The 23,525-nt window shown below is 38.1% G+C and overlaps 1 protein-coding gene across 1 annotated transcript; it reads right to left on the bottom strand.

Annotated features, from left to right (window-relative positions):
* Positions 1-8,607: 8,607 nt before the first annotated feature.
* Positions 8,608-14,295, bottom strand: LOC140144957 (tyrosine kinase receptor Cad96Ca-like). The gene is made up of 7 exons (XM_072166753.1): positions 14,260-14,295; positions 12,859-13,046; positions 11,059-11,181; positions 10,820-10,931; positions 10,387-10,483; positions 9,700-9,799; positions 8,608-8,962 (listed from the first exon to the last, which is right to left on the bottom strand). Exons 2-7 carry the CDS (start codon positions 13,018-13,020, stop codon positions 8,888-8,890), a joined length of 669 nt encoding a protein of 222 aa, XP_072022854.1. The 5' UTR covers positions 13,021-13,046; positions 14,260-14,295; the 3' UTR covers positions 8,608-8,887.
* Positions 14,296-23,525: the final 9,230 nt, after the last annotated feature.

Here is a 23,525-nt window from a genome sequence, read left to right as displayed (position 1 = left end):
CTATCACTACTGCGTGATCTTCTTCAATGTGCTTAACCATGTGCTCTGTTTCCTCGCTTTCTGTTTCTGGCAAAGGATGTCTTGATAAGAAGTCTAACGGATCTTGCTCATCTCTACCTGGCTCATAGATTAATTCATAGTCAATGTCTTGTAGATCCATAACCCACTTCTCAATTCTTGGTGGTAGCTTAGCAGTTGCCTTATTGAACATTGGAATTAATGGCTTGTGTGCTGTTATGATCTTGAACTTCGGTGCTCCTAACAGGTACATTCTGAATCTGTTCTTCGCCCACTTGATGGCGAGAGCATCTTTCTCTGTCTGACTATATCTCTTTCTCAGCATCTTCCATTGTTCTACTGATGAAGTGTACAGGCTGAACTCCTTTATCAGTTTCTTGAAATAAGCCAGCTGATAAACCTTCATGGAAACAAGCCTCTGCTCTAACTATGATAGGCTTCCTTGGATCAAAGAACGCTATAGTCTCTGCACTTGTGATTGCTTCCTTGATTTCATTGAAACATCTGTCTTCTTCTGGACCCCATTTGAACTTTGCATCCTTATGTGTGATAGCTCTCAGTGGTGCTGTAAGACTTGAATATCTTGGTACGAACTTCGCAAGATACCCGACCATCCCGAGGAAGCTCATCACTGCTTGCTTCGACTCTGGAGGTTTGCTTTCTCTCACAGCTCTCACTTTCTCTTCTGTTGGTTCTAGGCCCTCTTTTGTGAACTTGTATCCATAAAACTCCAACTGGTCCACGCCAAATTTACACTTCTCTGGGCTAAATGTAATCCCATATTCTGCTGCTCTTTGCAGAACATTCTTCAGTGCTTCATTATGTTCCTCTTCAGTTGCTCCACCAATCAGAATGTCATCTCGTTGGTTCAGACAATTTGGGGTGTCCCCAAATATCCTGAAGATGGTCTCGTCAAACATGTCCTGTGACGACTTGGCTCCGAAAATTAATCTTTTCGGTCTGTAATTGCCCCATGGTGTACTAAATGTAGCTACCTTCCTGGACTCGGGATCTAGCATTAGCTGGTGATACCCTGCTTTCATATCCATCTTGGAGAAAATCTTACAGTTGTGGAATTTGTACGTAAAATCTTCCACTACCGTTGCTTGCGAAATTCTGTTACGGTCCATATACTTGTTCGGTACTCGTAAGTCAACACTTGCTCTGATCATGTGTGGCTCTGGATCTTCTTTCGGTGTTGTCTTGAATCTTGGTTTGGGTTGGACTACCAATGGGCTACACCACGTTACTGACTCGCCTTCCGGTACCCTCTCAAAAATCTCTTGCTTTTCGCTGTCATCTAACCATTTCTTCAACGGTGCTTGCAAATAATATATGGTACTTGTCTCGGCTTCTGAGCTACTGGTGCCACTCCAGCTTGCATATTCAGCTTTGCATATATCTCTTTGTCTCCTTTAATGTCTCTAATTTTCCCCATTCCATTGAAGACTTGTGGATACTGTGATGTGCCCTGAGTAATTTAATTTAATTTAATTATTTAACTTTGTTTACAAGCTGAAAGTATGTCATGAGATGGGAAAACCCCTTGTACGTGCAAGATAATGATGTGGAAAGTCGTTTTGGAATTCCCCAAATTATTGTAAACAAAGTCAGATCTATGTTTGGAACTTGGAAAGCCCCAGTTCATTGTTGCACCATCAGGAAAACCCCCCAGGAAGTGATGTAATGTGAATGTGTATAATTAATCTTGGGAAATCCCAAGATTGCAGCAATGTTGTGAAAATGTGATTGAAGTAATGGTTTATCAATAGATGATGGGTTTTTTGCATGAGGACTGATATAAAAAGCTGGAGGCTTTTGTTGGGACTTTACAGAATGCCATGGGAGATTGAGATATTCCACATGTGTGTGATGGTTTTCGTGCTTCAAAAAAGAAGTACATTTTAACCAGTTTATATAGCCAATAATTGAGCTAATTTTAATACAGCAACGAAGAAGACAGCGAGCACACAAAAGTGCTCTTCCTCATCAAAGGATTAAAAGTTCTTCTGTCAAATTGCTGGAGTTTGCTGGGTTTGTGAAGGCCACGCATCTGTCAAGAAACAGTGGAGCTGTGTTAAAGAAACCTGTTCCCTGGAAAAAGAGTGATTGGTGAAAGAAACACCATTTTTGGAGAAAGCAGCGCAAAGAGATATATTGCGGAGAAAGCAGCGCAAGGAGATATATTTGTGGAGATAGCAGCGCAAAGGAGATTGGAGGAAGCATCATCATTTTCGTATGAGGATTTTATGTGCAAGGATTTATAAATGCAAGTGTACGATGGACTTCGCTGATTTTCGCAGAACAAGTGAATAAGGATATATTACATCAGTCGTCCAGAACATTGCAAGAACTCTAGAATCACCAACAAGAAGACCGCTGGTTAAGTACCGATATAATAAAACTGATTGTGTGATTTTATTGTAATTGTTGTTATATGTACCAAGCATACTCTATTTTCAATTAAAGACTTAGATTTGTTAGCTTAAAAATCAAACAGTGTATTTGTGTTGTGCATTCGTGTGAGTTCGGGTAAAGGTGATTTTGGCCTTGAGTCAAGTGGGACTCGTAACAATACCCATCAACGATTTCTTGGATTGATGATCCGCTTGTCTTTGCTGTATACTTCACACTTGAAATTTCATCTGGAATTCTGAGGTTATTTATCTTCCCAAGTGATCCATCTGGTCTTATCTCCACATGATGCAGTCATGTCTACAGTAGAATTCATCTCGACCTTTGCAGGACTTAACCCCATTAAAAGCTATTAAACCAAGATAACACTCATTGAAACAGCTCAACTGATTAAATCGGATCTTCTCTGGTTGTGCACAAGTGACTGTTTTCATGTGCGATATCGCAATAAAGCTGGTATTCATAGCTTCAGTTGGGTAACCGATTATAAAGGAAACGAAAGGAAACAATGTTATGTGTGGCTTTGTTCACGAAATCAGACAATGTCGTGCTTTTTGTAAACCAGCATTCTTGAAAATGAGCAACATAATGATTTTTGACTTAACACGGTTTAGAAATAATTTCTTCATATTTTTGGTGTTATCTGTCGTTTACATGTCCTTCCTAAAACACAAAAGTACGACCCTCTCCAAACACCTAAATTAGCTAAAATTTAGGACATGTCTACAAAACTATTTTCTAGAACCTATTTAGAATAATTTAAATGTAGCTTTTACCGGTTTTTTTGTGGCATCCGTCAGAAGTGAGCGGTCCGATACCAATATTTTCGGTCAAATCTCCATTCAAATAACACGGGGAGTTGGCTAACTATGCCTTGCCCTCACTCATATTTTACAAAAGTGCGACCATTTCTGAACATCTAACCTAGCTGTAATTTTAGGTCATGTTAGAGAAATATATTTGCTAGAAGTTTTGGAGAATAAATAAAATATTGGCTGGTTATTTTTCACACAGTGATGTTAACTAGGCAAGTGTCCATTCTCCCAACATACATCATTTGTAGGGGTCACGCGTCAATGGTGAGAGCACTGTGTATTGTGTATAGGAAAACGGACAGTAACTGCAGTATGAGCATGCCTAGATCACGTAGTGTGTACTTGCCAAGGAGTGGTGGTGAATTTATTCTTCCATGAACCACGACGAACTTGGTCTTGACTCCCCGTGTGCTGTTTCTCACCACGGCTTTGAACTCTCCTTTCACTGATAACTCGCTTTGAAGAGCACTCAGTTTGACTGTACTTTCAGTAAGTAATTGTTCATTCTCTGATCTGTGAGTGAATGCCTTGTATTGATGTTCATCCATGATGTTGACATCTGCACCGCTATCTGGGTCTATTTGAACTTCCACGTCATTGATCATTACAGTTACTGTATCACTACTATTGCCATTGTCATGTATCTTCTTCACTGGTCTGACTAAGTGTTTTGCTGACTCTCTGAAAAACTCATCATCGGAACTAGTTGATTCCGTATCTTGATACGCTTTTCTGACTTTGTGTTTCTTCTTCACACCTTGTGTTTCTTCTTTCTTCTTGCTTGTATCCTTGTGATAACTTGCTTCACAACATATGGCGAAGTGGTTATACTTGTTACACTTTCGGCATCTCTTCCCGTATGCAGGACAATTTTCACCTGGAGCGTGGCTGTCGGTTCTACCGCAGTACTTGCATGCTTGTCCTGTCCCTTGCTTGGGGTAAGACTTTTTGTACTTTGATGTGTATGGCCTCTGGTATTTCTTGTACTTGGATACTTTGGCTGACTTGACATCGCCTGACTGCGCACCCATCTCTTTCAGTTGCAGTTGAGTATCTTCCAGTTGACCTGCTTCCTTGAGAAGTTGACTCAGGTTCCACTTTGTTGATTGCTTTCTGTACTAGGCTTTGCTTTTCTATCGTTTGGATTAAATGTTCCAAAATACGTTCCTCGTAGCTATCGCCAAACTCGCATTCTGTTGCTTTTTCTCTCAGCCTGGCTGCATATGCCACAACTGTTTCCTTAGGGTTAGGTTTCATCTTCAAGAACCAGGGGCGGACTGGTGGTTTTAGGCGGCCGTGGCAAATTTATGAAGACCGGCCCTATTACTGAAATAGAGCGCAGCGAGCGAAGCGAGCGTAGCGACTAGCGTTTATGGGGTCCAGGGGCCCGCGTAAGGGCCCTGGTAGGGTCCAGGGCAAAGCCCTGGTGGGGGGTCCAGGGGCGAAGCCCCACAACTAAGGGTTTTAGCTATTCTAGGGGGTCAGGAAGCCCGGATTTGACAATGATTTCTGAAGCCAAATTCCATTTGTACAGACTTGAAATATTCTTTATCCATTGTCACTCACTTGCAATAATCAAGATCAAACCAACATTTATTCAATTTATAAGTAGTGTGCATGTTTTATGTTTTGACTCATTTGCACACATATAGAATTAGGCCTACATCTTTGCAGAACTGTGTTATCATATCGTGAGTATAATTCAATCATTAAAAGGCAAATGCTAAAAATTGTTTAGGCCTACTGGGTAAAGGTTAATAGCAACTTTTTTAAACTATTGCGATTTGGTAGTTCACAGCATCTAGCGAATGGTAGTGAGCTTTGGCAAAAATTGCATTGATCATTATTTTCATAGCGAGCGTGATAAAATTCCACAGTGGCGTAGATTTGTTTTTGACATTGGGGTTGGAAAAATATTCTTGAAATAGCACCTTTTGGCGACATTATAAGTTTATTGTACAAATGCGTGTGAAGCGCACAGACATTTTTGGCATATTGAAGTTAAACTGGTGAAGATGCAGTGGAATAAATTCGCGCAAAGCGCGAAAAAATTGACACTTTTAAGGCTAAAATGGCCAAATATGAGATTGATTTGGTCAGAAACTCACATAGGCCTACAGGTGTCATCATGGGGGCTTGTATGGACCATCCCCTTTTAAAATATTGGGGGATTTATCCCCATCCCCTGGGATCTACGCCTATGAGTTGAAACATCAAAAGGGAAAGAAATTGGTTTGAGTATTGAACTGAGTAATGTGGCTGTAAGTATTATGTAATGTAATCCCTGCATTACAAGGAGCACCCCAGCCCAGAGGTTTCCGAATGATGGTCTAGCCGTGCTAGTTTTGATAGCTGATGGTGGTCCAAAGGGCCAAAGACCTGGAGGGGGGCACTCACTAAAAATGAGTGGAGCGATGTGCGTGCAGTGCGGCCACAACCCACATTAACCCCCATTTTTCAACTCCCTCTCACTCAATGACCACTTTTTTATTTTTTATTTTACTGAATTACTGAACTCCTCACTCAATGACCCCTATTTTTTCTTTTCCTGTCACAAAAAGACCTCCCTTTGTAAAGAATTTTTGACAAATTTCTGGTAGTCTTTCACCGTTGTTTCTAAAAAAAATCCCATTTTGATGACTTTTGAAAACAATTATCAAAAATTTGTCAACTTTTATATTTTGACCCAAATTTTGTCCCAGTCTCACTGAAAGAACCCCCTTTTGAGGCCTCCTTACTGAATGACCTCTTAGTTATATGGCGTCGAAGCTTTCACCAAAAGACCCCATAGCATGTATAGTTTCAAACTGGTGTCCCATGTCAGCACATCCCCGTCACTTCTAAAGTCGAGTGCCTGTAGGCATATCAGCCCCTATTTCTATAGGCCTTATAGGCCCTATCACTATTCAGACAAACAGCGGGCACACTGTGTAGGCCCTTATATTACTCATCAATCAATGATCCCCCTCCTTTCTTCTCTTTTCCTTTCTTTCTCCTATGTCTGCCTATATACCAAATGCTCATATCCGCCCTAGCCTCATTCCGCAGCCGCAATGAAATACCAATATTCCATTGACAGCCAGCCCAATATTTTGCTGTTAAAATTTAAAATTTTTACTGTATCGCATCTAGAGTATTGGCCTTTTGCTGTGTATACGGTCTAGAGAGGCGATTCAAAAGGCCATTTGTAGGTGATGCCGCGACGGTGTACTAGTGGCCGGCCTCTAATAGCTTAGTGTTAGGGCCTATACCTCAAGCCCTAGGGCCTATGTCTTAGGCCTTACGCCTTCGGCTCTCGGACCTATGCCTCAGGCCCTAGGGCCTATGTCTTAAGATACTCCTTCCCCATTCTCTCCCCCTTTTCTTCTATTTTCCCTTTCTTTCTCTTTTTCCTTTTCTCTTTTTCTCCCCTTCTCCTTTCTTTTCCTTTTTCTTTCTTTTTCTCTCCTTTTTGAGCAACCGGCCCTGAGCGGCCCAGAACCAAGCGGCCCATGTGGCGATCGCCACAACGCCACAGTGGCCAGTCCGCCCCTGTCAAGAACAGATACCTGGCATGGTGTTTATTTTTCTTAGGAGTGTAATAGTCATTCAACTTTTCCCTCACTTGCTCGTACTCATTACCCTGTGCTGGATCTGGTAGACTCTTTGCTAGTCTAGCTATGTCTTTGCCTCCATAAATTATGAGAGCATCTTTCTTATCTACTGCCTCAGTTATCTTGAAATATCTGAACTCCCTCTCTATCTCTTCTAACCAATCTTGCCATGCTATACCAACGCTAATGTGATCATCCACCGAGTGTGTAAATGGATCTATTTTCAAGTTCCTATTGACTACTGTAACGGTTGCTTCTTGATCACCCATTTTCTTGTCTTCTTCTTCTCTTATTTTCTCTAATTTCTTAGCGTCGACTCACCCTAACAATGCTTCTGGCGATGGAGGAAATATTGCTTTACCTTCCGCTGTAGGAATTGTTCATCCTCGTCGCCAATTTCGGGACTTAGGCTTGGATAACAAATGACACAAATTACACAAATGATTGTTTAAATGTCTGCCATGTTGTTAACAAAGATTTACCGTATCATTGATGCATAACTATACCGTGCACTTGATGTTTTACTTAAGGGCGCACAACACTGGATATTACAGGGTTGGTTGGTGGAGCGACAACATTGAGAAAAAGAAAATGTCTGCAACATATTTCTCTATTGTTATTTTGAGGCGTATAATATTAAGAATTGGCTGATAATACAGAACCGTTTTCTCTAATAGAAGTTTAATAGTATCATCACATTAATTCAATTATTGCATTGTGGGTGTGGGTATGTATGTGTCAGGTGGGGCTTTGGAACGCTATGGACCGCTGGCGTGGTCTTCACTAAGCATTCCTTAGTTACAAACCACGGAAACCAGTTTCATGTCATTTGTCCAAGATGTTTTTGGACGTCCCTTGACACGTCGACCTTCCATAGTTCCTTGCAAAAGTTTGTTTTCCATCTTTCCTGTCAATATGCCAAAGCAACTCAGCTTTCTCCATCATGTCAGTTCTGATGATTGAACTTGTGCCTATCTTGAATATATTCTTTACAGGGGCATTGTGAGATTTCATAAAAATTGCGCCCTCAATTTTGGTCAAAGTCCAGTGTTAAAATGATGCAATGTTTGTCCATACACTAATCAACATCTGAACTAGTTCAGGTTAAATCAACATCTTTCATGTTAAATGATTTTGTATGAAATGGATCTAGACATTAGTTCCCCTACCCAGTTCAACAGAATATTTATATATATATCACATCATTTATTGAGCGCTATATCAAAAATTACCACAGCGCTGTACAATAGCAAATAACATGGTTAAAAACACAATAATATAAAATTATAGAGCAACAATAAATATCACTTACATGTACAACAATAATTATTAAAAAGCAACACGATAAATCATCAATAGACCCTATTAACATGATTAAGATACAAGAAGTACAATTTTAAATTAAAAACCCCAAATCAAATATAATGATCAAATAAATGTAGGCAAATACCAAGGAACAAAACATTATTGAGATGGAAAAAGGTGAGTTTTTAACAATTTCTTGAAAATATTGACTGAGGGTGAAAGGCGGATATGGAGGGGGAGCAAGTTCCAAAGGCGTGGGGCAGCAACATTGAAGGCGTGGTCCCTATTGACAGTCGAGTACGAGAAACTTGAAGTTGAAAATTACTACTGGAGCGCAAATTTTCCCTGCTTGGTTTGTACTGAATGAGTAATGAGGACAGGTAACCAGGTGTGAGATTGTTGATACCTTTGAAGGTCAAAAGCAGCACTTTGAAGATAACCCTCTCATTTTGGACGGTGCTACACAATATGTCTCTTATTTTCAATTTTATAGGTTCTCTCCGGTATATTACTATATATTTGGCAAGCTCTCTGAGTATTCAATGTATCAAAATAAAACAAATACTAAGTATTCTGATTTTTCCCCAAGAATTCTCTCAGAGCCCCTTCGTAAACGTACCCCATATCAATAATCCTTATGGTACGTTTATAATAGGGTAGTACATGGGGGAATCTAAATGCAACTTTTAAACAGAATATACAATATTGTGATGATTAGTTATGCTCTTATAAAGTCTAATCTTAGAATTGTTCATCAACTTCTGCACCAGCCACGTCATCATAGATTAAATCATCAATATCCAATGCCAAGTAGTCCTGAAAGAATGTGTTGAAATAAAGACATAAGAATAGGTCAATATTAAGGGGGTACTACACCCCTGGCCAATTTTGTGCCTATTTTTGCATTTTTCTCAAAAATTATAGGGCACTGGTGACAAGTAAGATATGTATATTTTAGGGGCAAGGACTACAACTCAAAGCAAGTATAGTTATTGATTTATCGATCAAATATTGGTTTTCCCTCATTTTTTACTGTAATTCCACAACTGTTGTCTGTGCTGAAATAAAATATCCAGTGCAGTAGTTGTAGTCCTTGCCCCTATAATATTCATATCTTATACTTGTCCCCAATGCACTATAATGTTGGGGAAAAATGCAAAAATAGCACAAAATTGGGCAGGGGTGTAGTAACCCCTTATAAACTGCGAAAAAATATTACACTTCAATAAGAGGCAATTTCTTGATGATATTAACTCGCAACTGGAAATCTTATCACGTCCGCAGCCGATGGGAAGCTTGAAGTATTCGGTGCCTCTCTAATTTATACATTGTATACACTTTCACAAGTTCGGCTGGTAACGCTAATGCATTTTTTTGCATCACAGTTTACTCCAACTTTAATTAAGTTTATTTTGCGTCTTCTGTGCTAAACGCTACATTTAAAATGTTTGGGATATTCACAAACGAGATAATATTATGATACAGGGTGTCAAAAAAACAAAACAAAACAAAATGGGGGGACACTCTGTATGCATAACTGGTAGTATACTTACAGATTCAGTCTCAATAATCATATCCAAGCGGCTACTCAATTCCTCAAATGTTGGTCTCATTGAAGGATTCGAATTCCAGGTAGCTAATATGATGTCATATCTACATGTACAAGAACAAAGATAATTATCATAATAGAGATAATGGAATGACTTTGAAGCAATAAATATTATTGCTTCAAATTGACAATTTTACTATTAGGCGACAACAATCAAACAACCTGTTCTACGGGCCAGACCAAGACAGAATTTGCGTTTTGGATTTTTTTAATTTTGCTAAAATCTCGTAAAATTAGCCGTTTGGAGCCAAAGTATGTTACTTTTTTGCTGAACATTTTTATTTAGAAAATAGGCCAAAAACAATTTTTCGCACGCGTCGCGCGAGTTAATTCCACTTTTGCACCATATTTCACCAGTTTAGCTTCAATATGCCAAAGGGTTTAGCGCACATGTACCATATACTTATTCTGTCGTCAAAAGGTGCTGCATTCATTATACTTCAAGAAATTTTCTCCCCACACTACTGCTTTTAGAGGTGAATTGATCAAATTCAAGGGTCGTGTTGCCATATTTTGAAAAATATCAGTGGTTTTTCGATTCCAAAAACATGGAGATATTTCTGGGGAAATTGCATACCCGTATATGGTCATTTGTGTCAAGTCAACCCTACGGGGTCAGTTCTTAACTTACAACTGTTGCGAACAATACTTCGGACAAGGCATTCGATAACCACGACGAAGTCGTTGTATCAAACTTTTGCTACCAATTCCTGGGTAAGGTCTAGCTCCTAAGTATTAAATAAAAACACATAATTTATCATCATCAGGATCACGACATATTTATATTTTATTTCGCGGGGTTAATCGGTTACTTAATATTCATTAGTCGTGACCGTCAGTGACCAATGCTCAATGCAGGATTATGTGCCCACATCCACCTCAACTTCACTATATTAAGTTATATTCTGAGCGTCTGCCTAGCACGTAGAATGTCATAAGTTCCATGTCCGTATCGGGGTATCTGCAGTTTACGCAAGCAATTGATAATTTTGTTTGTCTTTACACATAATTCTAGCCCGTCGAGGGCGTTTCAATTACTGTTTTTTTTTCTAAAATTAACATACCTAAGCTGATAATCTCCCAAATGACAACTCCAAAAGACCAAACGTCACTCTCAGTAGTAAATATGTCGTCCACAAGTGATTCAATCGCCATCCAACGTATTGGCAATGGAGCCTGTTGCAAAGCAAATTTGATATTTGACAATGTCGTTGAGTAATGTCGGAACCTGCTCAAAAATAATTATTTACAGTCATATCTATCATATCAATAATGTACACAATAATATGTGCATTCATCTTACATCAGAGGTTCGTTCATATGTCCTGACATTCATTACATCTCTTGCAAGTCCAAAGTCTGCAACTTTACAAACAAGATCCTCGCCAACTAGTATGTTTCTTGCAGCAAGGTCACGGTGAATACACTGCCCCAAAATAAAAATAAAATATAATTATAACCACATTATCAGAAACAATAAGGTAAGTATTTACCCAATGGCATGCGAAATAATGTACACATTTAAGTAAGCTATTCACTTTACGTATTACATTGCAGTGCATTACGGAGGTCCTGGGCCCGGGGAGGGCACTCACATTACCCAGCTATACGGGTATGTGCCGCGGCGACGACCCCCTTTTTCAGAGCCGCTAGCCGTTCCTTAGACCCTCTGAATTCATTGATTGCCGCTCTTGAAGCCCCAAAATTTTTCTAGCCGTTCCATAGACTCTCAGATCATCGATCTCCGCTCTCATCGGCGAGTGTTTTTTGTCCTACTATTTCAAGCCCAAAAGCTACTTTTGCGAGCCCAAAAGCTTCAAAAGAAGGGAATTTTCCATTAATTTCTTCCCCATTGAAACACATTGTAAGGAATAAAGGTGGATTTTGGGTGGGATTTTGGGCTCCTTGTAATAGTGGCAACACTGGTTGGTTGTTTGTAAACAGTGATTGCAGCACTGCCGGAGTGCCGAGGCCTTCAGCTGATAAACATTTTGCTGGAAATAAATGATTTTGAGATCTCTTTTGGGAATAAAATTGCCAAATATGAGGAAAAGTAGGCCTACCTCAAATAATTATGTACACGTCCTTGCAGCAGGTCATAACAGTGAATTGAAAGGTAATTTACGATCTACTGGTTAGTGCAATGGCTGCCAAATTCTGCATACTTCACTCAATTATCTCATGTATGCAGGGCAGTTCAATGTAGCCTAAATGTTTTTCTTTACGGCACTGAAAAAAGTATTTTTGTGGGTTTGTTTTTATGGTGGGCTTTTATGTAATGCTGCTGGCTGCTGCTATAATTATCAGTAGGCAATAGGTAGGTCTGCAGGGTCTAGTAATTTTGATCCGAATGCTGTTTTGCTGAGATTTTCATCGTAGGCCACCCAGACCAATTTTGCATTAATGGTTTTCCTGATTTAATAATTTAATGCACAATTCAAAGTGAAATCAATTCCTTCAAAGATCTGTGGCAAAAACGCAACAAAATTGAACCCTGGTTTGGCCTGCATGGTTTCGTTCCGAGACCCCCATTTTCAGATTTTTGCGGTTGATCAGTTCCCAAGACCCCCTTTTTGGCCGCTTAATTAGTTCCCAAGACCCCCCTTTTGACCGGCCGATCAGTTCCCTAGACCCCCTTTTTTGGCCGGCCGATCAGTTCCTTAGACCTCGAGTTCAAAACTGGCGGTGGCACACCCTACCCAAAAAATTTTGAGTGCCCCCCCCGGGGTCCTGGGTTCAACCATTTCTAACTTCCGCCCACTGATTGCTCTTTAAAACTCTTTACTTCCATCGTCACGTCTTTACCTAAGCCATGAAGGCAATACAGTCACTTCGTGAGTCACTTCTATTGACATTTTGGATAGTTTGAGAAATTGCCGCAAAATTCATTGAAATTGGGAGTTCAACAAAGTGGAATTTGCGATGATTTCTTGTTCTCTATGGGGAGAAACCGGAGATCAAAACTTAAGTGAGGGCCCCTATGCATCACTATCAGGTTTCCTTAATTTTGATTTGTAAGTATTATTGACATTAATATAAACTTCTCATCAGGTCCTGGTAGGAAAAACAGTATTATGTAAATGGCAGATTATATAATATGTACCTGGTTTGCAGCTATATAAGCCATTCCATCAGCTACTTGCTTGGCGAATAATACAAGCTGCACCGCACTAAGTGTGGACCTAATCTCTTGTTCATTGGTGTGAACATAGTCGTAAGTGGCACGGCTACTAATGAGAAAGCTCTTCAAGTCTCTATTAGCCATGAACTCAACGATGATATAATAAGGCTCTTAGAAATGAAAGAAATAGTGAAATTATTTTAATGACTCAAGTTTCAATAATCTATATAATAATACGCATCGTCTATCTGTGTGGGTGTGTGTGTGTGTGTCTGTCTGTCCGCCTATTTGCTCGGAGACTAGGGGTCGCACGTTCTTCAAACTTGGTGGATGGGTGCAGCTTGACCCCAGACAGAATCCAGGGGTCAAATTAGTAAAACTCGTTTTTCTCAGAGACTGGGGTCGCACGTTCCTCAAACTTGACGGGTGGGTGCGTCTTGACCCGGGACAGAACAAGTTTGTATTGGTTAGTGGGTCAAGGTCACCAGAGGTCATCTAGGGGTCAAATTAGTAAAAACTGTCATATGGGCATGCAACTTGGTGGGTAGGTGCATCTTGACCTAAGACGGAACAAGTTTGAATTAGTTAGTGGGTCAAGGTCACCCGGGTTAATCTGAGGTCAAATTAGTAAAAACTGTTTTCCGCCTATTTTCTCGGAGACTAGGGGTCGCATGTTCCTCAAACTTGGTGGGTATGTTCATCTGGACCTCAGACAGAACAAGTTTGTTTCGGTAAGTGGGCCAAGATCACCCGAGGTCATCTAGGGGTCATCTGAGGTCAAATTAGTAAAAACTGTCGTATGGGCATGAAACTTGGTGGGTACAGTCAACTTTTAGAGTCAAATTTTTGGACGGTCATTTTGGGGTCATCCGGGGTCACCCAGGGGTCACCTGAGGTCAAAAAAGTAAAAAATGGCCATGAAACGTGGTGGGTACAGTCAACATTTAGAGCCAAATTTTGGATGGTCATTTCGAGGTCACAAGGGGTCATCTGAGGTCAAATTAGTAAAAACTGTTCTATGGTCATACAACTTGGTGAGTACTGTCACCATCAGCCAGGTAATCGCGACAGCCGAGAACCGCCAAATACGGGTAACCGCCTAGTACATAATATTTATTTATGGCTACAATAATTATTATTCAACGTTTGAGATATATGAAGTAAATTGCTCTTTTTTAACATAGGTATCAGTTAGATCATGTTGTCGTGGTAGGGCAGTATTATTTAAATCTCATTGTCATATTCTAATTGCATCTTTGTATCTATCTTGGTTACCGTAAATAAAGATGGGGTCTGATGGACCATGACTGTATGGTGTTTTTTTTTCCTTCTGACCAGGCCCAAGTACAGGTGAATAAAAATGGGAAAAGGGGAAATGATTACCCTTCTCTATGCAGCATCCCACCAACCCAAGAACATTGGGATTTTCAACACTTGCAATTCTTTCAGCAGGTTATTCTTTTCTATCAATGATGCATTTTCTATAAAAAGTTGAAAAAGCATACAAAATATGATATTAAAATATAATGCATATTTCAATTTGACAACAGGTATTATATACATGTTAAAGGTAGGAAACAGTTTTTACCATTATGTTGCGTATCGTTGAATAAAAATAAGTTTTTTTGAAAATACGGACGACACTGTAGAATACATTGTGCACATGCGACCCAATACTACTACTACTACTACTACTACTACTACTACTACTACTACTACTACTACTACTACTACTACTACTACTACTACTACTACTACTACTACTACTAATAATAATAATAATAATAATAATAATAGAATGATAGCGTTATCGATTGATTATTCTGTAAATCTATCAGTAGAATGGTTATCATCGCGACGCAACTCGGCTCTGCAGTCAGCACAATAAATTACGTATTTCTGCATTTAAGGGGTACTACACCCATTGATTTTTTTTTTGCATTTTTTTGCATTTTGTGAAGAAATTACAAAAAAAAATTGGACAAAGTGGTATGCAAAATGAAGGGGCAAATCTTCTCGTTTTATTGGTGGCATCGATATCAACGTAGCTTACATGCTTTTAAAAGTAGAAGCCAAAAGGTGGTACATCACTGATGATTTAAATTCACTTCATTTTGGAAAGCTTAATATCAACGGATCGTTAAAATTTTGGATATGTGTTGCTAACACGTTAGGGAAATAAAGTTGATATGTAAAATGGGAATAAGTGGTTCCTGATTTCTTGTATGACTTCATGAACTTGGTGCTCCACAACTATCAAAAAAGGAACTGGTTAAAATGCTTCTATTTTCAATGTTGAGCTATATTTTGTATTTTTAACTTGCGACATTATTTCACTGAAACTTAATTAAGCCATAGGTAACAGGTTACCACAGCCATACTACAGCAATGTTGAAAAAAATTGTATTTCTTGTCACCTATACCACCATATTGGGTAGTTTTCCGTAAGCTTAACTTTTGTGATTTTGGTAACTATTTTATATTTATTTGTGAAATCCATCTCAACTAGGCATTCTAAATTGTACTCACCATTTACATCCCAAGGTATATTAGTATATCCACCTTGCACTTCTCGATATATATCCAGTTAAAGACAGAATATCAAAATTATTCCTCATGATACATTTTGTATCACAGACTCTCATATGTGTATTCAAAATTGATGCTTAAATTTGACCTGAACCAATTGACCTATAACCTGACATACGGTGACCTAATAGCCTTTTCTTCTCCTAACAACACATCAATAACAACATCAATATCAAATTGACTAATGACTATGCATCTATTGTGTAAGTGTTTATTTAATTTATTCAGTGTTATATATTTTGCAAGCACCACTAGATTTTCTATAGAGAGTATAACAAAGGATTTAATGTATTCTATTCATGTACCCTACTTGAACATGTTGAAAAGAATAAATTATGGTTTGTTATGAAACACGCATCTGAGTTACCAGGATACGGTAAACAAAAAATATATAGGGCTAAAATGACTTACTATACAATGGTTTAAAAGCAATAAAAACAATCACGCTGATTGGCTGATCAATGCACTTGACAACAGGCCGGTTGACCCATTGGTCTTCGGCGCGGCGCGTAGTAGGCGACCTTGTCACTTCTACGCGATCGCAATTCACCAGCGCGTACCCGGACCACGGAAGTTTAAAGAAAACAACTTTACAATATATGGACAAATATGCAAAGTTCGGGTACAATAGGATGATCCCCACATGACCTCCAAAGAGTATTAATTGCGACCAACATTATGAACTGAAGACAAGTGTCTTAAAAAGTTCAGACTATAGCCATAGTTATGTTATAGCTATAGTTATTTTACGTCATCACACTTTTGGTTCGTTCTCAAATAAGAATCTGTTTTAGCCACTCTATTTACAGTACCTTTGAGTGTCTTAACAGCCAACTTAGCGCCATCTGCTTCAGCTAACAAGACGCACCCAAACTGTCCGCTGCCGAGTTCCCTGACAATATGAAGCTTCTCTCTTGGGAAGACAAAATCTTCATTAAGATTGCCCAAATCTATATTGGTTGCTGTGGTGTCTATCGTTTCATCAACATTATACAAAACGTCATTGAATGAAACACCACCTGTTACATCTGTAATTTCTGAAAATGATAACAACCAGAACGCTTGTAACTCGCTGGCTATTGTTATACAAGGCCCATTCAGTCGCACTGGACAAGATCGAATTTGGTATTGGAATGAGCTAAATTGTCAACTACACCTTTTCAATTTAAAAATAAATATCTCGGCTAAATGAAAAGCAATAGTTCCAATTTTTCAGAATATTTCAGAAGAAAGCCACAATGCTTTATACTATTATATTATTTTAATCCTGGTATTAAACTTACATAACAATAGAGGGTGGTCAGTAGCATTCTGGGTGATAAGCAAATTAAGGAAACTGTATGACGTAATTAATTTTTGATTTGCTAGATTAATCCTTACCATGAAATAAAACATTCATTGCGATTATTTGATATCATACTTTATATATTATAGGAAAATCTCTTACGTTTAAAAATGTGCCTTACTTTTTTCATAACGATGAGTTGTATCCAACGCTATATTAACGTCTGGTTTTCTTTGCCTCTTTAACCTACGACGGACAACCACAACTACTATTATCACAATTACGACAAGAGCAAATACTGCAATGGTGATGCCAATAATGACTATAACGTGACAGAGAAACAAGAGGAAGAACAAACACAAAAAAAAAACAATTTAAAAAAATATGCTTTTATAATAATAATTATCTCATTTGTAACCTATTAAGCCATTTTTTTTTTTTACCTTTCACAGGTCTCAAAACTTGAAAATCTTCACTCGATTGGCTTTCGTGGTATTGTGTTAGAATGGTTCAGAAATTATCTAAGCAACAGAAAACAATATGTTTATTATAATTCTTATGAATCAGAATCAGACGATATTATATGCGATGTTCCACAAGGATCAATCCTGGGTCAACTTCTATTTATACTCTATGTCAATGATATAACCAATGCATCTAAAGTACTCGAATTCGTCCTTTTTGCAGACGATACCACCATTTTATACTCCCATAAAAACGTAGAACGCCAGACAAATCTTGTTAATGAAGAATTAAAGGAAGTAAGCAATTGGTTTAAAGCTAATAAATTGTCAATTGATGCTACCAAAACAAATTACATGATACTTGGCACACCCAAAATGACATCGATAGATCAAGACCTGCAAATCACACTAGATCATGCGACTTTAAAAAGAGTTCATCAAAATAAATTCCTTGGTGTACTAATAGACGAATGTCTTACTTGGAAATGTCACATAGATAAAATGTCGGTGTCACGAATAAATTGAAACATTTTGTTCCAAATCGTATTTTATTTACACTTTATTGTACGTTTATACTGCCTTGTTTGAATTATGGGGTACTTTTATGGGGAAATACGTGTAAAACTTACTTAAATAAAATGGTAGAAATTCAAAAATGGGCTATAAGAACGGTGGCAAACGGTAGAGACCACACATCACCATTGTTTGCTATACATAACTACAAGACACGATATGTAAATGACCTAAATCTAACCAAAAATAAGAAAGTCTTTTCTGATCATGCCATACGTACAAGAGGTCCCATTCTTTGGAAAACTTATCTCTAAATATAATTGATCTTTTCCGTGAGCACTCCCCCTTCCACTGTCTTTTGGATATGTTATGTGATGTTGATTTGTTTGGTTAATTTCATTTGATTTTAGGTAAAGGCTAACTTCCAGCCTTTTCCTACATATGTACCGTGTTTGTATATATTATTTTTTATGTAATGTTTTTGATTTTTATGGAAAATAAAATATGAATGAATGAATGAATTCAACTAAATTCAGATTTAATTCAAACACTTGTTTATTACTATAGCATCGCTCTCTTGAGTTCGAGCCCCTGTATGTGAGTTCTACTTTTACTAAAAATAAAGAGTAAAGGGGACAATCCAACGGACTGAGGCATCTATTTATCTATTGTGTCCGATTTGAGTGCTGACATAATGGAAAATGTTGCCAATCAATACCCATTCGAGTGTACATTCAACGTCCCGTTTTCGAAATTGGGTGTCTTGCGTTTGGTAGGTGTGAAATACATATCTGACAAGGCGTTGTAATGGCAGCTACATTAAATCTCCTCGGGACGGACCTATGTTTACAGGCAGGGATGCCCATCTCTCTTTTGAAGCGATTGGATTGGGCCAGAGTGCAACATATGTTTCTTTTATAAAAGCCAAAATGTACGATCGCATATTATGAAAACTTTTTTGTTGCTATAATGTACATGTATTTGTAATGTTTATACATATCTTAACTTACACCTAAATGGAATTAGCTAAATTCGTACTATTTGCAGGAACAGAGCAAGCAATGTTCCACATAAAGTCATAATTTACACATCAGTTCTCCATAGAACTACGCGTTAATAGGCTAAAATAGCCAGTGTTTTTTCTTTTTCAAGTTACCTCGTTATTTCTGCATTAAATGAACAGAACCCCTTTTCTGACAGTTACTACTAGCATTATTTCAACCGACAGTTTGGATAAAAAACAAAATAAACTTAAAACGTGACGGAAATCGTATATCGCGTATTTCAAACTACAACGCGAACGCACGACCTTGGATACAATGCTAACCAATCACGAGTGCATTCCCAGACAAACGAGCACCTAGACCAGTGACTTTGACTCGCGTAGTGAAGCGGACACTGCTTAGCAACGACTTTGACACGGACGCATACCTGGGCGCAAGCAAGCAGATATGTTCGCGTCTACGGAACATGTTGTATTTGATGCGAGCGATAATGGCGCTGGAATCACACAAACCAGCGCGCCTTTCTCTCCAGTCGCGTGTACAGAACATGTTGCATTTGACACGAGTGATAATGGCGCAGCAATCACGCAAAGCGCGTCTTTCTCTCCAGATATGAACGCTTTTTTCTCCGCGTCCGACCAACCGACCAAAATCACCTTGGATACGTGGCTTCACCTACTGCCCTGGTTAGGGATGGGCACTCATAGGTCTAGGTGGTATGTCTATGAGTGCGTTGGCATGGTTGGATTCACTTCCGCGATACTCACACACAATCGCACACGCTGGCGTATATCGCGCAGTGTACGCAAAAATTCGTCACGCTATTGAAAGTTCATTCAATTGGAATTCCCTCAGCCGAATTCCTACTGAAGACATAAATCATCTACACATGTCAGATGTATAGGCCTATATTGTATTAGCAAATATCCACAAAAGCATTCATTATAAATTTATTTTGATGATTTGTCATATTTTATGCCATATATTATATCCTTAAAACTAACCGGTGGATTTGCGAACAATTTGTCGACATAAATGACGTTATTTTTAGTAATATGCAGACGAATGGCCAAATTACCTGTTGTGATAAATTTATCTGTACAAATTGTCGCACTCTGAGTGACATATGGTACGGTATATTTGCAACCCTGCTGTGGATATGTGAACAATTTGTCGACATAAATGACGCTTGCGGAGAAATTATTAGAAAAAAAGGGTTTTTTTGCCTAGGCCTGTCCTAGGCCTATGCTAGGTATGATCATCAAATTTCGAAGTAGCCTTTTTAGCACTTTTTTTGGTCTTGGTGACAACCCTGCAAGTAGGATATTTCACATTGAAATTGTTTTGTTTAGAAAGGTGATTATTTAACTTGGGCAAATGTATTTTTCCCAATTCTGTGACCATCATTGATGGTACCTTACAATGAATACCTGTACAAAAAGCAAGTACCCATTATGCAACATTTTACAGCACAGCAATCAATTTTACAGAAAAGAGATTTTATTTGAAAAAATCTTACTATCACTGTATGATAACTTCTGCTGTATAAAGGTGTACCAATTGACACTTTTTGACTTTCAACCTTAAGTTTCTGGTGTCCAAATTTCATTTTTTTTGTATTTCCTACACAGTTATTAAACTATTTCTGTGGTCACAAGTTGGGAGTTGAAGGAGGCCCTCTATTATATATAAGCATCCGGGGCTCATGATACGTGATTATAGCCTAGTTTCCTTGTGTGTAGCCTCAGTACGAAGGCTACAGCATCAATGTATTGAAAAATGCAGGGTCCATCGATCATGTCAGTAAATGAATAGGGCCTAGGCCTATTTTCTTTTGGGGCTGATTATTCGGACTACCACCCGGCATGCAGGTATTCCTACATTAAATACAACAGAATTATTACCATTGCAAGATGGCTTCAAGCTAGCATTTCAAGTGTCTCTTATAAGCTAATAACAAATGGTGCCCGCTGGAATCTCTTGAGGCATTGTCTTTTTTAAAGACATTTCTTGTTTTAGCTTCGTTGAATTTGGATAATTTGGTGATGGAACCATTCCGAGGATATAATCGTTGATTCTCAGCATTTAAGGACATAAATCAGGCATGATTCTTCTTTTGGCCGGAGAAAGGTACGAGAATTGTAAATGTGTAAACTTTGTTTTATTTGGTTGGCCCTATTATAACCCATTTTACCTAGGCCTACATGTCCCTTAACTTCGGCGGCGAAATAAAAGCCACGACTTCAACTTCCAGTCCCCCTTACAAATCCAAAATAAAACCTAACACTCTCATTCCCTTTTCAAATAATCGCACTCTAAAGTTTACACTTACACGCATCAAAGTGTTATAAACACTAACGATATAAACGATTTCTTAAACGCCATGTTTAAATTTTAAACATTGTCAGTGTTTAGAGTTAAAAAGTCCTCAAACGTTCGAAATGTGTAGTTACTACATATATTACAAACCATTTTACCTTCATGTCCCTGTACTTCGAGGGCAAAAAAACAACAAAAACAACAACAACACCCCCCAAAAAAAAAAAAGAAGAAAAACTTCGCCGCCTTCGACGCGAAATAAAAGCTCCGACCTCAACTTCCAGACCCATGGAGTATCCGTAACATTATGAAAATTAATTATCGGATAGGCCTACTGATCATGCTGATCGATATTCAAGCATGCCAAAATACCGTCAGATGAAACAAAATACAGCTTGTACGAAAGCCAAATAAATATTATACAGAAAATAGACCTACTGTGGCTTTTATCATTATTAAACATGCCCAAAGCAAACAATTAAAAAATAAACAGATTCATAGGCCTAAATGCATTGATACAGAATGTAGCAATATGTTGCCCAAATAACAAATTATACGTAGGACCTACTCCCCATTCCAGAAAATACAGAACTATTTTTTTTTGGATTAAAAATATATTATCTAGTTTTGCCAAATGAAACATAGCTTAATATCCTAGGTTATACATGTAGTCCTAACTGGTAATGAAAGTCAAATTTTAATTGTTGGTCAATATTTGGAAATAAGGGCCAAAAACATGCGATTTTAGGGTGTTTTTCGACCTTTTTCGTATTCTGTGACAGTCAGGCCCAAAGACTTGAACAAAGACAAATTTCGAGTTCATGCATTCTAATATTTGGAAAACACATTTTCCAATCTTTTTAATATCCAATTAGCAAAAATGACATGTGATATTAAAATTATGCTTTCCAGACTTGATTACATTCTTGCTTCCAGTAACCTGGCAAACAATGTTAAATCATCTAATATCATTTCTGGTGTTAGCTCTGATCACTCGATTGTTACAGCTAAAATTTCAACTGATGTCCATGCAAGAGGAAAGGGCTATTGGAAATGTAACTGCTATTATTTGAGACATGACTCAGATTTTGTTGATTTTATTAAATCAAAAATTACTGAGTTTAAAAATATCCATAGTCAATCTCCTGCAAACCCGAACATCATTTGGGACAGTTTGAAATGTGTCATTACAGGCCATTGTATTGAATATACCAGCAGAAAGAAAAAGGAACGAAATCAAGTAAAGTCTAATCTTCTAAAAGATATTGACAAAGTGAGAAAGGACATTTCTGAATTTTCTAATATCAATAATGATGTTAATCTTGATGTCTTGGTTGAACGACTTAGTTCTCTGGAAAGTGATTTAAATAATATTATTGATCAAGAGACTGCTGGGCTAGTTGTCAGATCTAGATTAAAGTGGGTTGAGCATGGTGAAAAGAGTACCAGATATTTCTGCAATCTTGAGAAGCGCTCCTCAGAGAAAAAGGTCATCCGGAATCTTATGAAGGAAAACGGTACCATTCAAACTGATCCTGTTAACATTTTGAAAGACCTTCATGGTTTTTATGATGATCTTTATACTTCTCGCTCTACTACAGCATCAGACCAAGCTGCAAGTACTTTTCTTGATCAGCTTGAAATTCCTCAGCTGTCTGAAGAAAGTAAAGAGAATTTGAATAGACCTGTTACAAAAGCTGAACTGCTTTTGAATTTGAAATCTTTGTGCCATAACAAAGCACCAGGTTTAGATGGCCTCCCAGTGGAGTTTTACATCGTCTTTTTAATGATATTGCTGATATGTTAATTGCATCTTTTAATTTTTCCTTTGAACAAGGCCTTTTGTCTCTTTCCCAAAGAAATGGTGTTGTTACTTTGCTTCCTAAAAGGACCGTGATCCTATTTTTGTTAAAATTACCGTCCTATTTCCTTATTGACGACTGATTATAAGCTTATTGCAAAGACCATGGCTAATCGTCTCAAACTTGTTCTTCAGGATCTTATTCATGATGATCAAACTGGTTTCATGAAGGGTAGGAATATTGGTTGTAACATTCGTAACATTATTGATTTGATTGAATATTCCGATATGAATAATATCCCAGGGTCTATTGTCTTGTTAGATATAGAAAAGGCTTTCGACAGCGTTGAACACAGTTTCTTATTTCAGGTTTTAAGTCGGTTTAATCTTGGGGATAATTTTATTCAGTGGGTCAAAACTTTTTACAATTGCCGGAAAAGTTATGTTATCAATAATGGTTTTCTCAGCAATCCTATTGACATGTCTCGTGGAATTTTTCAAGGCTGTCCTATTTCACCCTTTTTGTTCCTTTTTGCCATTGAAATTTTGGCTATCGCAGTTCGCAGTAATGAAAAAATAAAAGGTCTTAAAGTGGGTAACATAGAAAAGAAGATTAATTTGCTGGCTGATGATACCACTTGTTTCTTACAAGGGGATTTGGAATCTTTCCAAAT

This window comes from Amphiura filiformis, unplaced genomic scaffold (genome assembly GCF_039555335.1).
Source record: "Amphiura filiformis unplaced genomic scaffold, Afil_fr2py scaffold_104, whole genome shotgun sequence".
Classification (NCBI taxonomy): Eukaryota; Metazoa; Echinodermata; class Ophiuroidea; order Amphilepidida; family Amphiuridae; genus Amphiura; species Amphiura filiformis.
The sequence above is the reverse complement of the archived record's forward strand: the minus strand, read 5'-3'. Positions and strand labels throughout refer to the sequence as shown.

What these genes read in the sequence shown, in the direction of transcription:
- LOC140144957 (XM_072166753.1), bottom strand. Translation starts at nt 13,020, where the DNA reads ATGGCTAATAGAGACTTGAAGAGCTTTCTCATTAGTAGCCGTGCCACT. An exon ending in CTTATATAGCTGCAAACCAG is followed by an intron (nt 11,182 to 12,858) that starts GTACATATTATA and finishes ATTTTGGGGCAG; the next exon opens with TGTATTCACCGTGACCTTGC. An exon ending in TTGGGAGATTATCAGCTTAG is followed by an intron (nt 10,484 to 10,819) that starts GTATGTTAATTT and finishes TTTAATACTTAG; the next exon opens with GAGCTAGACCTTACCCAGGA.